The following is a 15278-nucleotide window of genomic DNA, read 5'->3' as shown; positions in this document are numbered from 1 at the left end:
AAACATCTTGGGTCTCCCAAGATCCCTTGCAAATATCAAGAATTGCAATATACACCACCATTCAGTTTGGGGTCAGTAAAGTTTTATTTTTATTTTTTAAAGAAATGGATACTTTTATTCAGCAAGCACACATTAAATCAATAACCACAGTAAAGCAAATAATGTCCGTAAAGACTTTTAAACCATGTAAAATATATGCTGCTTTATAAAAAGTAAAAAGTTCAAAAGAACAGCATTTCTGTTTTCAACACTGATATTAATACTAAATGTTTTTGAGCACCAAATAATTTCTAAAGGATCATGTGACACTGAAGACTGGAGTAATGATGCTGAAAATGCAGCTTTGCATCACAGGAATAAATTAATTTTAAACATTACCAACATTTCCAGTCAGGTAAGCAAGATTTGGGCCTTTAGTGTAGGTTACTGGAAAAGTAAATGAGATTTCAATAGATCCTTTTGAATATTTCAGATTTATCTCTCTGGAATCTGGGCTAAAATGTATATCTTTAAAAAAAGTATTACAATAAGTAGTTTCCAAATGAAGTAAATTATAGTTCGATGTGACGCCTCCTTCAAGGAACGAGGGTTACATATGTAACCGATACGTTTTATCCATTAAGGTGAGTATACATTATAACAGGACGTCAAGTAATGATTTAGCCGTTACAATGTTTTTATTTATCTCAACAAAATCAATATGAAACAGCCAAAAAAAACAAAAGAGAGAATGCAAGAGGTTACAGTACAACAAAGCTCTATTAATCATATTTTTAAAGAAAACCAGAAGACATAATGTGTAAGGCACCAATAAAACATAAGTCCAGCACAAACACAAAAAAATTAAAAATATAACTTTAACTGTATCTCACTCACACACACACACAAACACACACACTACAAATTCCTCTCAGTGAGGAAATGATCATCAGAGGCCTTTAAGTGTAATCTTGTCTTAAAGAAACTTAAGACTAAATGAAGAAGGCACTTATTTCGTTCTCATTCTAAAGATCAACAACTATTCAGCAAGTTTCCTGATTTGAATCTATGGAAACACAAATCGAAGAAATACAGACATTAAACATTCAAAACAATGATTCAAGCACAAAGGAGTCACCTGATTCGGGATCATTTGGCTGTGCTAAACTGTTAGTAATTACAGTATTTTATTTATATTAAGCTGCATTTTGCATTCGAGAAAACGGACTGTATTTTTTTGTTTGCACAATGGAATCAGTAGGCACAGAAATATAGCAGGACTGGTAAACAAGTGCATGACCCTCTGAATATGTTCAAAGACATGAAGCTCAGTGTCTTGCCCTTCTCCCAACCTCTCAGATCAATTAAGAGCTTGCTGCGATCACTTTATAGGTTGATCAAACCTAAAATCACTCTTCAGCATTACTTGACATTGATTTTACAAAACTGCTCTAGTAGAGTTACTACGTTATTACAAACATGATTTGCCCCAACACATTGTATTTCTCTAGAATGTGAATGTGGAGTGTTAAAAGCCTGCGACAAACCTCAATGTTAATAAACTGTAGACTCTCAATTGCCCACTAATACATACCACACGCTTTCTGTTGAATCTCGCTGCTCACATTTCACCCCGATCAAAATCGAAGATATATAAATCGAAAAATATATAAGAAATTATATGTTGCATAAAGAAATTTAAATCTACTTAAATTAAATATACGTTTTCATAACAATCAAGCACATTTCCAAAATCGTGCATCAGACATTTTACTTTTGAGGTTTTTTTTTTTTTTAATTTTCATTACTGTAAAATATTGTGATGCTGTGATTAAATCAGCATAAATAAAAGGCTGTAAATTATATAAATAAATGTAAAAAAATATATACATTTAGTATATATATGTATTTTTTACTTTTTTATTACAGTAATTAGAATTGGCGTGCTTAATTAAAAATAAAATGTCACAAAATAAAATATCATGGGAAAAAAAATCTTAAAATTAGGCTTCATTTTCTTCAAGTAAAATATAATTTCTTATTTTTTTGTTTTTGATTTTGGGGTGGCATGTGACACGGACATGTCCTTGCCATGTTTCATGAGTTTCACACTCATGTTAATTTTTTACTGTCTCTATGCTGGCTTATCTGTTTTGTATGCGGTGATGAAGGCCATGCCGTGGGTTCTGAAGTGTGTATTAAGATCAGCAGGTTTGCTAAAGTAACGCCCACACACCTTACATGTGTGCTTACCTTCCCCATCCTCTACCTGTGTCCCCCCTACACTCGATGGTGACCCCGGGGACCCTGCTGCAACTGCAGAGTCAGAGGTCACATGTCCAGAAGGTAAACCAGTGACAGGAGACGCCTCCGTGCGATCTGAGGGGGAATCACGCACGCGATGGCTGATGAAGAGATGTCTGCTGAGGGAGGAGGCGGATGCGAAACACGCCCCACACTGCTGACACTGAAAGGTGCTGCCCCCGTCACGGTGACAGACAATATGCTGGAGAAATTCCTCCCTGTCCTCTGTGGCAAAACCACACGGCATGCAGCGAAATCCTGTGGCTTCCTGCTCCTCTATAGCTCTTTTGGCATGCCTGGTCAGCCTGCTCTCAACCAATTGGCTTTCTGCTTCAACTGAGGTCCCGCCCAAAGTAGCACCATCATGCTCCGATGAGCTGTCAGCTGCATCTGTGATTTGAGGGACTGCCTAAGAGTAAGAAAAGCAGACTGAAAGTGACTTGAAGTGACAAACCTAAGGAAGTCATTCACTTTCAATGAGCCCTACAGCTCATTTACATCAAAGGTAACTATAATGATAACAATATTATCGTCCATTATGAGTATACTACTATAAATGCTCAAGCTCATACAAATGCTACCGCTATAAATGCTCAAGTTCTCGAGTAGATTCTGATTGGCTGTCATTCTGAAAGTGATTCCAACTAAATAGTTTCTCTACCATTATCCATATAGGGTAACACTTTACAATAAGTTTCATTAGTTAACTACATTAGTTAACACTGACTAACAATGAACTGCACTTATAAACCATTTATTTATCTTTCTTAATGTTAATTTCAACATTTACTAATGCATTATTAAAATCTTACTAACATTAGTAAATGCACTGTGAACGAACATGAACAACTGGATTTTTATGAACAAGCGTTTACAAAGATTAACTAATGCTGAACAGAGTTGTTGTTCATGGTTACTTCATGTTAACTAATGCATTAAATAATGTTAACTAATACAACCTTATTGTAAAGTGTTACCCAATATAGTTGTGGTGTGGACTTTCCTAATCTTTTGAATTTAAATTATTTTTAATACCATATCTTTATAGTTATCATCCTTGGTGTGAATGAGCCTTTAGTGTTGATACAGTGTGTACAGGGATTGTGTGTCCAATTGTACAACTTTATGCAAATGAACACCACAATGAGGAGACTATCAAATATCTCATTTGTGATCAGATTTTCAAAGGCTACGGTCAGTTGCACAATTCACCAATAACATTACGGCATCTGACAGTAGGAACGAGAGAACTAAAGACAAAAATGTTACAGTGACCCTCAGCAAACAAAATCACTTTCAGGTGGTCATGTCCTTGGACATATGTCCACCTGACAGTGTATTTGAGCTCTTACCTTACTTTGTTTGGCTGCTCGACTGTTTCCTCCATGCTGAGCTTCAATATGTTTCTCAAGAATAAGCTTACTGCTGAAACTCCTCTTCCCACCTGTACAATGTCTTCACAACAAGAGAAAACAGTAAATAACTTCTAAAGGATCTCAAAGAAATGAGTGTTAAACTTACTGCTTATTTATGCCTAGATAAAATATAATAATAAAATAAATAATAGAGAAACACTGGGACAACTAAGCCACACTTAAAAAAATGATGGTAGTTGTAAGAAAAGGTCTAGGATGATTTGTTTGCAAATGGCATTTGATATTTTGTTTCACATGCAATTCATTGATATTCACACATTTTAAGTGTTTAAATACTTCATGGGGCTACTGTAAATATGTCTTATACTTACTGGCAATAAAAAGCTCTTTTGATGCCTTTGTGTTTGACACGAATGTGGCGTCTTAAACTTGAGGACGATGAGAAGGAGCCTTCACAAAGAGTGCATGGAAACTTCTTCAGTTCCTTCAAACGAAAATGTCAACAGCACAAACAGTCAATGTGTTTTTATACACCATTAATACAGTCATTACAGTAAGATTACACAATTGGCTCAGGATAAATCAGAAAACCTTTAAATTTAAGAAAAAAAAAACACTATAAATCATAAACGTGTTTTTATGGCTTGAATAAAAAAAGTTTATTGGATGTACCATTGTAAATTCAGCTTCCTTAAATGTTACCCTAATAAATTTTGCATTATTCATCAAAAAATATATATATATAATTTTCTATTTTAAAACATAATTTATGTCAAAGCTGAATTGTCAGCATCATTACTCCAATCTTCAGTGTTGAGAAATAATATGCTGATTTGATGATAAAGATTTTTTTTTTTATTATCAGCAAAAAAAAAACATGCTGCTTAATAATTGTGTATACAGTGATTATTTTTTTCAGGATTTGATTAATAGAAAGTTCAAAAGAACAGCATTTACTTAAAGTAGATTTTTTGTAACATTATAAATGTCTTTGTCACAAACTATTTAATGCATCTTTACTGAATAAAAGTATTTATTTATTTTCAAAACATTTTTACAGATCCAAACCTTTGAATGGTAGTGTATAAAATATGGACAATTTTTTTTTTTTTTTTTTACATTTTTGACAAATGTACAGTCAAACCAAAGTTTATTCAGACACCTTCAACATTTCTCACATTATCACGGTTTATTCGCTATAGTTTACAAAATGGTAATAAAATATGACAAGAACTAGGGCTGGGCAACAAAAACATTTTTTTCCGATTAATCTTTTTTTTTTTTTTTAAATGTGGTCGATTCAAAATCGATTCTCAAAGGCCACAAATGGATTTTTTCCCATATTTATTTCCACAATCATCTAAAATAAGATTAACATAAATCTAATTACTAGTCTTCTCAACTAGATGTCACCCTCTTATTTGCCTTGCGTGATGTTACAAAGGAGCGGGAGTCATGCCTGTCATTCATTCATTCAATGCTTAAATAGTGGCATCCGATGCGTTGTCGACGTTTGTAATGCTGAGGTGATGCTGTAGTAATACCACATATCTGCGGAACCATTTGATGAGACATCACCCAGACGTTGCAACACCCCCACAGCTGAGCACACAACCGCATGCAAATGCTTGCCTTGCATTATGATCATTGTATTAAACTTGAGTGTTCACTTAAGCACGTACATTATAGACATATTCAAATCAAGCGAGTCAATAGGCAGCGCAGGACCAATAATTCAAACATAATAGCTTCTATTATAAACAGATTTCCTCAAATAAAAGTTAGTCCACAAATACTATACTAAATAGAGGTTTTGTATTAAATCTGTATTCATTGAGTTGAATCGAGAATCGATTTGAGAGCTTGCGAATCGAAACATCTGAATCGATACCCATCCCTAACAAGAACTCAAATTCATGTTGTATGTATGTAATGGATTACAATAAACCAATCAGCTGTCAGCTGTTAAATTTAAGTACACGATTAGATAATACCAATTTAGGTCAACCAATGACCAAGCTATGCTTAATTTTGTTCAGTCTGTGGTGTAAAAGTTAGCATTAGCAATTAAAGAAAAAACACTTAAGCAAAACATGGTCAGGTAAAAGTGACTGAATAATTTTGGTCCCATATTTTTATCAATTTTACTGGTAGTCCACTCTATGAAGAATATTTGGGTATAACATTTCACAGTTTACTTTTTTTTGCTATCCTCATTTACATAAATGTACTATAGTGTCCTGCACCCACTAGTAAAAAAATATCTGGTGTCTGAATACATTTTGGTTTGACTAAGTAATCTGAACTTCTTTCTATACATCCTTATTGTTGCATCCTGCTTGAAGGCATCCTGACCTTGCCATGCTGCTCGGACATATGGGTAATGTAGCTCTCCTTCTCTTTGTAGCGCGTCTGGCACTGTGAGCAGCTCCAGCTCTGGACATGTGGGGCATCAGAGTTCCCATCCTCTCTTGCCACTCTTCCTCTGTCTTCCTCCCGTCCCCACTCCTCCCCATCAGAGCTATCCATCTTTACCAAGTTCTGTGCTGATGTGTCATAAATGTCCCTGTGAGAGTCCTAGAAACACATTATGGTCAAACATTTATAATGTGTAACGATAAATGGAGCTCATTTTTGTCTCTGAACAAAACCAACCTTAACATGCTCAAGAAGAGAACCTCTCTGTGTGAAGAGCTTGTTACACTCTGGGCATTTAAAGACGTGCATCTTCTGCTTAGTTAAGTGAGTGTCAAAATGGACATTGAGCAATGCCTTCTGGGTAAAAACAGTCCGACACATCACGCATTTATAGATTTCCCTGTCACAAAAAATAATGGTTATTAGCACCTCAAAAAAGTTGTGCAAACATTTAGTCACCATGAAATAATTTTTTTACAGAATGTTGCAGTGTTTATTATTAAGGATGCATGTTTCAGCAGAAGCCGATTCACTTGGATATACACTGCCTGGACAAAAAAAGTAGCTAAAATTATTTTAAAAGGAAAATGCTTAAGAATCTATGATTATATCGTTATTGCAGTGATTATTAGGTTTCTAGCATGTTATACTGTGTGTTTGGCAACAGTTCTTCTAACCCTAATTGATGGGAGTGTGTAGCGTTTCATTTCTTAAACAACCTTGTAAACCTTGTAGGAAGACACACATCATGGCCATTTTCCAGGATGACAATGGGGGGGTTCACAGCACCTGAACATGTTGATCCTTGCAGAGGTTAGCTCCAACCCTAATCAAACACACCTGAAGCTAATTAAGGTCTTCATGATTACTAAAGTTACAGGCAGGTGAGTGGTTTTTTCAGGGTTGGAGCTAAACTCTGGAAGAGAGTGGCCCTCCAGGATCAACGTTCCCCACCCCTGCACACAATAAACTGTCTATTTAAGCAGATATATTCATCTATATTCATCATTCAAAAAGGTAAAGCTAAACTAAGACTGCAGGTATACAAACCATAAACAAAGCAGCGCTTGCTTACCACTTCGAATATCAATGATGCTGATCACGTTCTTTATTCCACTCCACTCATGTTATTATGAAAATATTTGTTTTGCTCAGGTAAGTAATTATAACTGCCTTCTGTCTCATCAGTTTTGATTTACTTACTCGCTTTCATCACTTTTTGCCTTATTCTCGTGCACTGACTCGTTCGCTAAGCTGAACATACAGAGTTCTCGCTCACACAAATGGCCCAACGTCATGTTAAATCGGCCAAAAAAATAACAACGCTGTCCGACTACTCAAACGACCTGACGTGGTATGTCAGCTTGGTGTGTCCCTGGCTTTACAGAGTGCTTGACACTTGCTTGTCAATACAAGATCTTGACCAAAAATGTATCCACCTTTTGAAGGAAATAAATGTTGTGATGTTATTTCCATCAAGAGGTGCATTGATTTTTGGTTAGAAGAACTATTGCCAAACATATAACATGCAAGAAACATAATAATCACTGCTATTGATCCAATCATAGACTCTTAAGCATTTGCATTACATTTATTTATGTATTTAGCAGTCATATAGTATCCCCTTAAATAACTATAATTTAATTAGTAGTGTAGTTAATAACTACTTTAAATAGCTAGTAGCTTGGGGCTTGGCAAGCTGCAGTTTCAAAGTAGTTATCCCAAAACTGGCGTACACACACACACACACACACACACACACACACACACACACTGTTTACACTTACTTGGACTGTCTAGCCGTCTCAGGGAGTTCAGGATGCTGGGAGGTACAGTGGGATTCAGCACCAGAGGATGATTTGAAAGCCATGGGACAGGAGGGGCATTTATGGAAGACCTCACAGTGAGCCGTCTGCATGTGAGTCTTCACAGCGTTTAGACTATTCACTCCTCCAAACACCAAATGACAACAGGCACATCTGCAGAAAAGGGGAAACAGCGCCTTCATAATAACAATGGATAAAAACAAGGGATTTACTAGTATATAGTACTAGTATGTGTGGATACCTATAACCAAGGCGACGTGAGTAGTGCAAGCAGGTTTGATTCAGGTGGGTGTTGAGGTCTTGAAGCTGACAGATGACCCCACATTCAGGGCAAACCAGTGGAGGGAGCTGCTGATGTAACCGGCGGTGAGCTGCAGCACTGCATGAGTTCCACAGTGGCATTGGAGGAGAACACTGCATACAACACTAGAGAGAAATCAAAATGTAATAATTTCGTAAATAATATTATTAATTGTTATTCATATTAAAAGCATTTACTATTTAATCATAATATAATTATGTATTACATAATTATACTATTTCAGATATTATATTTATATTTCATAGATTACAGCACTTTTAATAAATAATATTTTTCTGAAGTATGCAAGGTATATGTTATCAAAAATAAAATGTATAATTTTTTGTGAAAGGGTTAAAGGGTTAGTTCAACCAAAAATGAAAATTCTGTCATTAATTACTCACCCTTATTTTGTTCCAAACCTGTAAGACATTTGTTCATCTTTGGAACACAAATTGAGATATTTTTGATGAAATCCAAAAGCTTTCTGACCCCCCCATTGACTGCAACGCTATTACCACTTTCAAGGCCCAGAAAGGTAGTAAAGATATTGTTAAAATAGTCAATGTTACACCAGTGGTTCAACCTTAAATGTTATGAAGTGACGAGAATACTTTTTGTGCGCAAAAAAACAAAACAAAAATAACGACTTTATTCAACAATTTCTTCTCTTTTGTGTTGGTCTCCTACACTGTTCATGTTGTAAACACAGTGCTGTGCTTCTAGGTTCTATGTCAGAACACTGGCTCATCATTGGCCGACCAATACAGTCTCTTCATTACATTAAGGTTGAACCACTGTAGTCACATGGACTATTTTAACAATGTCTTTACTACATTTTCTGGGGCTTGAAAGCGGTAATAACACTGCAGTCTACGGAGGGTCAGAAAGCTCTCTGATTTCATCAAAAATATCTTCATTTGTGTTGCGAAGATGAACAAAGGTATTGCAGGTTTGGAACGACATGAGGGTGAGTAATTAAATGACAGAAGGTTTGGGTGAACTAACCCACCCTATAACAGGGGAAATGCAATTCTGAACTTCTGGCCTGACTGGACCAGCAGAAAAAAAATGTGTATTGATACACACATATGCACTCACTGACCATGTCATTGACTCCAGGATCCACCTCTTGAAAGTGTGCTGCTATTTCTGCCTTCCCTTTGAATGGACTCCAACACTCTGGACAGCTGGCAACATTGAAAATACCAAACAGCATCTTAATCTCCATTCATGTGATTTGAATTACTCCTTTTTCTTTTATTTCTTAATTAATTCAAGCATAAAAACTAAATAAACATGATCTGACAGTGTGTGGTTACCTGTTATCAGAAGGTTGTGACAGTTGCCCACCACTTTCTTTAAGGGCAGGCAGAGCAGGAGAGAGCACACCTGTAACAGAGACAGAGTACTGTAAGCACATACTACACATCAGCTAAATCATTCTGAAATGGACATGGGTTAACATATTATTCTAGATTATTGTGGTCAATTATCTACAGCACTGTTAACCTAATGTCCTTTACAGTTCATCTCCCTAAAGTATATGCCAGTAATGGACCGAGTCCAGAGACTGTTCTTTGAAAAGTGGTGCAGAGAGAACAAGCCCCAGCGGAATTACTCCACTTAAATGCTTAAGTCCTTTGTTTTGCAGCGCATAGATTCCCTGTGGAATGAGACAATGCCCGATAGATTTCTTCGCTGCTCACTGTGTGCGCGCACACTGGCTACTGATACTTATCACATGACTATAAGTTGAATGTCTATTTTTACTTCTGGATGTTTTGTTCAGACATAAATAACATGGTAAACTCAAATTAAGAAACATCATTCAGGTTTTCAAAATGTATAATGCCAAGGACCCTGAAATATGATCGTTTTGCATAGAATTTGTTTCCTAAAATATAAAAGAAAATATATACACTAAATATATATAAGAGTTTGGAGTCTGTACAATTTTAAATGTTTTAAAAAAAGAAGTCTCTTCTGCTCACCATGGCTACATTTATTTTGATCAAAAATACAGTAAAAACAGTAATATTGTGAAATATTAATGCAATTACAAATAACTGTTTTCTACTTTAATGTTAAAATGTATTCCTGTAAATGTAAAGGTGAATTTTCAGCATCATCACTCTAGTCTTCAGTGTCACATGACACTTCATGTATGACATGCTGATTTTGCTGCTCAATAAATATTTCTTTACATTTCTTATTATTGTCATTGTTGGAAACTGCTTAATATTTTTGTGGAAACAGTGAAACTTTTAGTGATGAAATCAAAGAAATGTATTGTAACATTATAAATGCCTTTACTGTTCATTTTGATTTTAAAAAATCTGTATGACCCCAACGGTAAAGTTTATGTATAAAAACATTAAGAGCAATACGGTTTCCAAAATGAAATAATTGGCTTTAGTGTATTTTAGCTTCTTTTTAAATGTTTAAACCTGAAGTAATGTTCCAGTGCAGCTTTACCAACCGTATTACCATTATTAGCAAGCTAAAAGTGACAGTGGATTTTTGTTGTTGCATTAAATATGTTTAATTTATATCTTAATTTTACACTTAAAAATCCATTTTGTAAAAACAAATTCTCTCATATATCCCACAGACCCCCTAGTTATGAAAATGCCCAATCCAATTTTGTTTTTAACAATGTAAACCTAAAAAAGTATTTACATAAGTCTTGTTGGTTTTTGTAATCTTCGAAATCTTATTACAACAGCTTAGCAATAATTCACCCAGATTTTTACTTTTTATAGCAAATAAACAAATCACATATGACAAAAAAGGTTTTGTTCAATAGCTTAAAATTCTGGCTTCATGAAACATACCTCAAACAAATTCACAAAAAATTTTCCATATCAAGTAGAGGTAAAATATATGGAATCATCTTTAGGACACGAGCACCGATGGTGTGAGGACCCTATTGGAATTGCTCTGTCTATTATTCAATTTCTATTTCAAAAACAAATACCGGCACAAGACTAAAAATACTAAGTAGTCAGTGGTTAAAAGAGAGAGATTACACTCCTTAAAAAGCTGTTAAATGTGGCTAATTGCACAGAAACATGGCCCCACCAACAGAGTTGTCAGTTGAAACAATGGAAATGATTATATAACTCCTTCAACAAGGAATTTCAAAACAGAGTGTGGCCAAAGAAGTTCCCAGTCAGCCATGTCTAAAATTTGGTGCAAGTATAAATTAAATTGGAAGGTTATAAAAGGAAAACATACAGGCAGACCAAGGAAGATGTCAAAGTGTCAAGATTGAAAACTCAAAGCAATATGCCTTGAAAATAGAAAAGGCACAACAAATGGGCGGAAACAGAAGTCAATGTTTGTGACAGAACTGTAAGAAACTGTCTGAATGAAATGTGATTTACATAAAGCCGAACAAAAACTAGCACTAACACCTAAACAAAAGAAAACAAAAAGTTACAACGGGCTAAAGATAAGTAATCCGAGAAGCAAGTGGATGATTGGATGACAGTGATATTCAGTGATGAATCACGAATCTGCATTGGCCAATGACATGACCAGCAAACAGTCCAGATCTCAATCCAATTGAAAATGTATGGAGAGAAAAAAAATCCTTTGTCCATGAGCTGATCGGTCAACCACTATTTGAGAAAGTTGGAAGCCTGGTGGAGAACAATAAGTCCATGCCTCAAAATAATTTAGAAAAATATCTATAAAAAGACATGCCATTAATAAAATTTAAAAAAAAAAAACATACAAGTGAATTTGTTTGAGGTATGTGTCATGAAGCCAGAATGTTAAGCTACTGTACAGAACCTTTTTTTAAAAATCATATCTGTGATACAAGTGTGGTGATTTCATCATTTTTGCCAGTTTTAGAGTAAAGGTCACATAAGTTAGTTTTCTTTTCCTACTGCATCTATAAATACACTGATAGAGGCACAAACCTATAGGCACGGTATCCTGCAGGCCAATCATCTGCTCCACACTGACAGGACTCATGACGAGGTGTGAACACTGCATAACCAGCCCCTTCTCTTTGTGCTCTCGTGCGTGGAGCAGCAGGCTGCACTTATTGAAGAAGGCCAGACGTTTGGAGCAGTGGTTACAGGTCACCTCAATCCTCATAGAGCGCCGATCATAGTGCCTCGCCAGGCTGCGCTCCAGGGCAAACGCATCCCCGCACTCAAGGCAACGATATCCCGTCGAGGGCAATCGAAGACCCCATTCAGGCGGAGGCATGGTGGAGAGGTCCGGCTGATAACTTGGCAGTGGATTCTTACTGTTGAGGATTTTGTTGAAGGCCTCCACGAGGCTAGACTGGCTGCGTGAGATCACAGCTCCCGGGCTGTTCACAATGGAGGCTGGTTTGGCAGTTCCAGGGTTCCCGTTCATTCCTTTCTGCCCCAGGGAGCGAATGTTAGCCCCAGGCATGGATGAAGAGGAGATGGATGGCAGGGTTGACGTTCTGGTGATGTTGACTGCAGTGGCAGAGAGAGTGGTGGCCATTTGATTCTGTGCCTTGCTGGCTGCAAATAACATAGCTGTGCTGGCATCCTGAAGGGTCGATACGGGCAACATTGTCACCTGAGGTGGTCCTTGAAGAGCAGGGCCAGATCTCTGAATCCTGTGGACTGACTTACGGGCCCCTGTTTGAACTTTGGAACCAACAGGACCCTTGGAGGCCCCTCCTTTGGGAGCCACTTTAGATACAGTACGTGTGATGTTTCCGGCAGTCGTTTTGACCGTCTTGATTCTCACTTTGAGAGGCTTGGCGGAGGTCTTGCTGGAGTTGCTGACTGAGGCCGAATCTACCAAACTAGGCTCTGTAGATTTCCCTTCAGTCTCCTCAGCTCCATCATCATCTTTTGTTGTGTGAAGACCACTCTTCTCCTGCACACTTACGCTCATGTCAATAACTTGATCTTGAGGGGCTTCATCGCTTCTCTCCTTCTGTTCTGGCTCATTGGCTCCGAGCTGATTTGAGGGCAAAGATGTATAAGGTTGAGGGATTTCTGGCTCAGGGCTCTCAGGAGAATCTCGCTCCTCAATTATGTGCTCAAGGTCTTTTTCTTCAGCCGGAAAATCATTTTTGGAGGTCATTGATGTTGGGTTGACGCTGCTTTGCAGAAGTGTTGGATGCTGGACAGAGGGCTCCTCGATTTGAGTGTTACTGACTGGTAAAGAAGGGGACGAGGGAGAGGGCAGCTGAAACACACTTGAAGGGGACCGCTGTATTCGTGGTACCTTGGGAGCCGAGCACAGCTGGGAATCTGGGCTCTCCTGTATGACGAGTGCAGGACTACCGAGGTCTGGTTCAGATTCTTCATCTTCAGATAAACGTCGGCGGACTCCTGCCCTCAAAGTGCCATTTAAGGGTTGTGCTTCCTCACAATCAACTCTGGGGGGAAAGTTTGAACTAATTAAATGTGAAGATAAGATGGGAGGATCAGTCAGGGGTAAAGACTGAGGCGGGGAGAAAGTGCTAGCAGGGTGTTTAGAAGAAGTGCTATCCTGGTTGTCATCATTAGTTACTCTAGAGGAAGAGTGAGACCAAAGTGGCCCATTGGTATGCATCTGGGTTAGAGCTGGTGAGGGAGAGGGTTCTGTAGCCCCTTCTGAGATAGATTTGAGTCCATTATAGATGAACGGATCTGAAGCCACCAGGTCATCTTCTCTGGGACCTTTCTGGGGAGACTCATGTGATCCATCAGCACCAGGAAAGTCTGCAGTTGCATTCTCTTCAGTTGTGTCATCAGAAAGTACACTATTTTTTACAATCACACTGACCATGGAGGGGTCATTGTGAGGAGCTAAAGGAACAGACTCAGGGCTATCTGGAGGTCTAAGGCATGGACTTCCACTTCTCTCCTTTCCAACATCACTATTGCGTTGATTATGATTACCATCGGTGTCCGACTGAATTGCTTCTTTGGCATCAATGTCTGGAATGTCAAACGCTGCCAGCAGGTCATCGAAATCTGGTGTCTTCATGTCCCCCATTCCCATGTAGATGACAAATACCTGCATTACATGGCATCCCATTAGCATAGATTTGAACACTTGTTTATAATCTAGAAAACTGTTACATGTGTTCAAATGCATCAATATGTGGAAAATTATATATATGCACAAAATGACAAGAAAAATTTGTGCTATTATATACCTATCTATATGAGATGTAATGTATAATAATGTGATCAGTTACAATACTTTAAATAGAGGTGGGTTAGTTACAGGAAGTAGGCTATCAAATGTATTACGTTAGTTCCTATTATACACGTTATTTTGAATAATACATTTACATTTATTGCAGTAGCTTTGCTCAGCTGTTATTCAATTTCTGAATGTTCGGAGAATCAGGCAGTGCACTCGTTTTTAATCTACAACTATGCATTTTACAGGAATCCTTTCATAGGCTAGCTAGACCAAAAGTATTAGGTGCCTTTTGCACAACAGTTCGGCCACCTATTTTTTTTTTTTACAGAGAATGTAGTTCAGCAATTACAAAAACCTGTCAATCCGCATGTCGCCATAATGAAAGTTATCTGTCACATAGTAGTCTTGCTAAAGTGTCTAGCCCAACAGCTACAGTAGCTCAATTCGCAGTCTGCAACGTCTAACGTTGATAATACAACAAACTTGACATTTAAGAGATGATGATGATCATAATTATTGTATATTCGTATATATACTTATTATATAATTATAGCGATACATGTCTTGCTATATGTGTTGAAGCGTAAAACTTTTGTTTACCTGGCGAAATATTCTCGGAGTGACCCAGGACGGCGCACAGCATTTGCGTCACCTCTGAAGAAATACGAGTCTTTCCAGTGTACACATGCAAATGTCGATACTGAACTGCAGAAAAGAGGGCAGTTGATTTCTTATGCGTTGTTTGCTAGTGCTCAGCTAACGTTACTTCACTTCACTTCAATAACGGCCGTTGTCGTAAAACTATGACGCAGTATTTTAACACGTACGTTACCTGTTGCGTGTGACAGCATGGAGTATATGCCCATGATAACCAACCACACACGGGCCACTTGCTGAGTTCGACAACCCATTCACTCCGGAAGAGGAAGT

At 37.4% G+C, this 15278-nt stretch overlaps 1 protein-coding gene across 4 annotated transcripts; it reads right to left on the bottom strand.

Moving 5' to 3' along the window:
• Window positions 1–1968: 1968 nt before the first annotated feature.
• Window positions 1969–15271, bottom strand: znf687a (zinc finger protein 687a). Of its 4 annotated transcripts, none has more exons than XM_079837746.1 (11): window positions 15181–15271; window positions 12137–14213; window positions 9527–9596; window positions 9310–9394; window positions 8145–8329; window positions 7865–8056; window positions 6315–6477; window positions 6015–6236; window positions 4031–4143; window positions 3636–3738; window positions 1969–2692 (listed from the first exon to the last, which is right to left on the bottom strand). In XM_079837746.1, the coding sequence occupies exons 2-11, from the start codon at window positions 14196–14198 to the stop codon at window positions 2114–2116; spliced, it is 3774 nt and encodes a 1257-aa protein (XP_079693872.1). In that variant the 5' UTR covers window positions 14199–14213; window positions 15181–15271; the 3' UTR covers window positions 1969–2113. The 4 variants fall into 4 exon arrangements, with proteins under 4 accessions (XP_079693872.1, XP_079693873.1, XP_079693875.1 ...); XM_079837747.1 differs by having other exon boundaries at window positions 14949–15263; XM_079837749.1 differs by lacking the exon at window positions 15181–15271 and adding an exon at window positions 14949–15084 and having other exon boundaries at window positions 2040–2692; window positions 3641–3738.
• Between the last annotated feature and the right edge of the window lie 7 nt (window positions 15272–15278).

This window comes from Gobio gobio, assembly GCF_949357685.1.
Source record: "Gobio gobio genome assembly, chromosome: 15".
Lineage (NCBI taxonomy): Eukaryota > Metazoa > Chordata > Actinopteri > Cypriniformes > Gobionidae > Gobio > Gobio gobio.
Note: the sequence above shows the minus strand (reverse complement) of the source record. Positions and strands in the feature narration are given on the sequence as shown.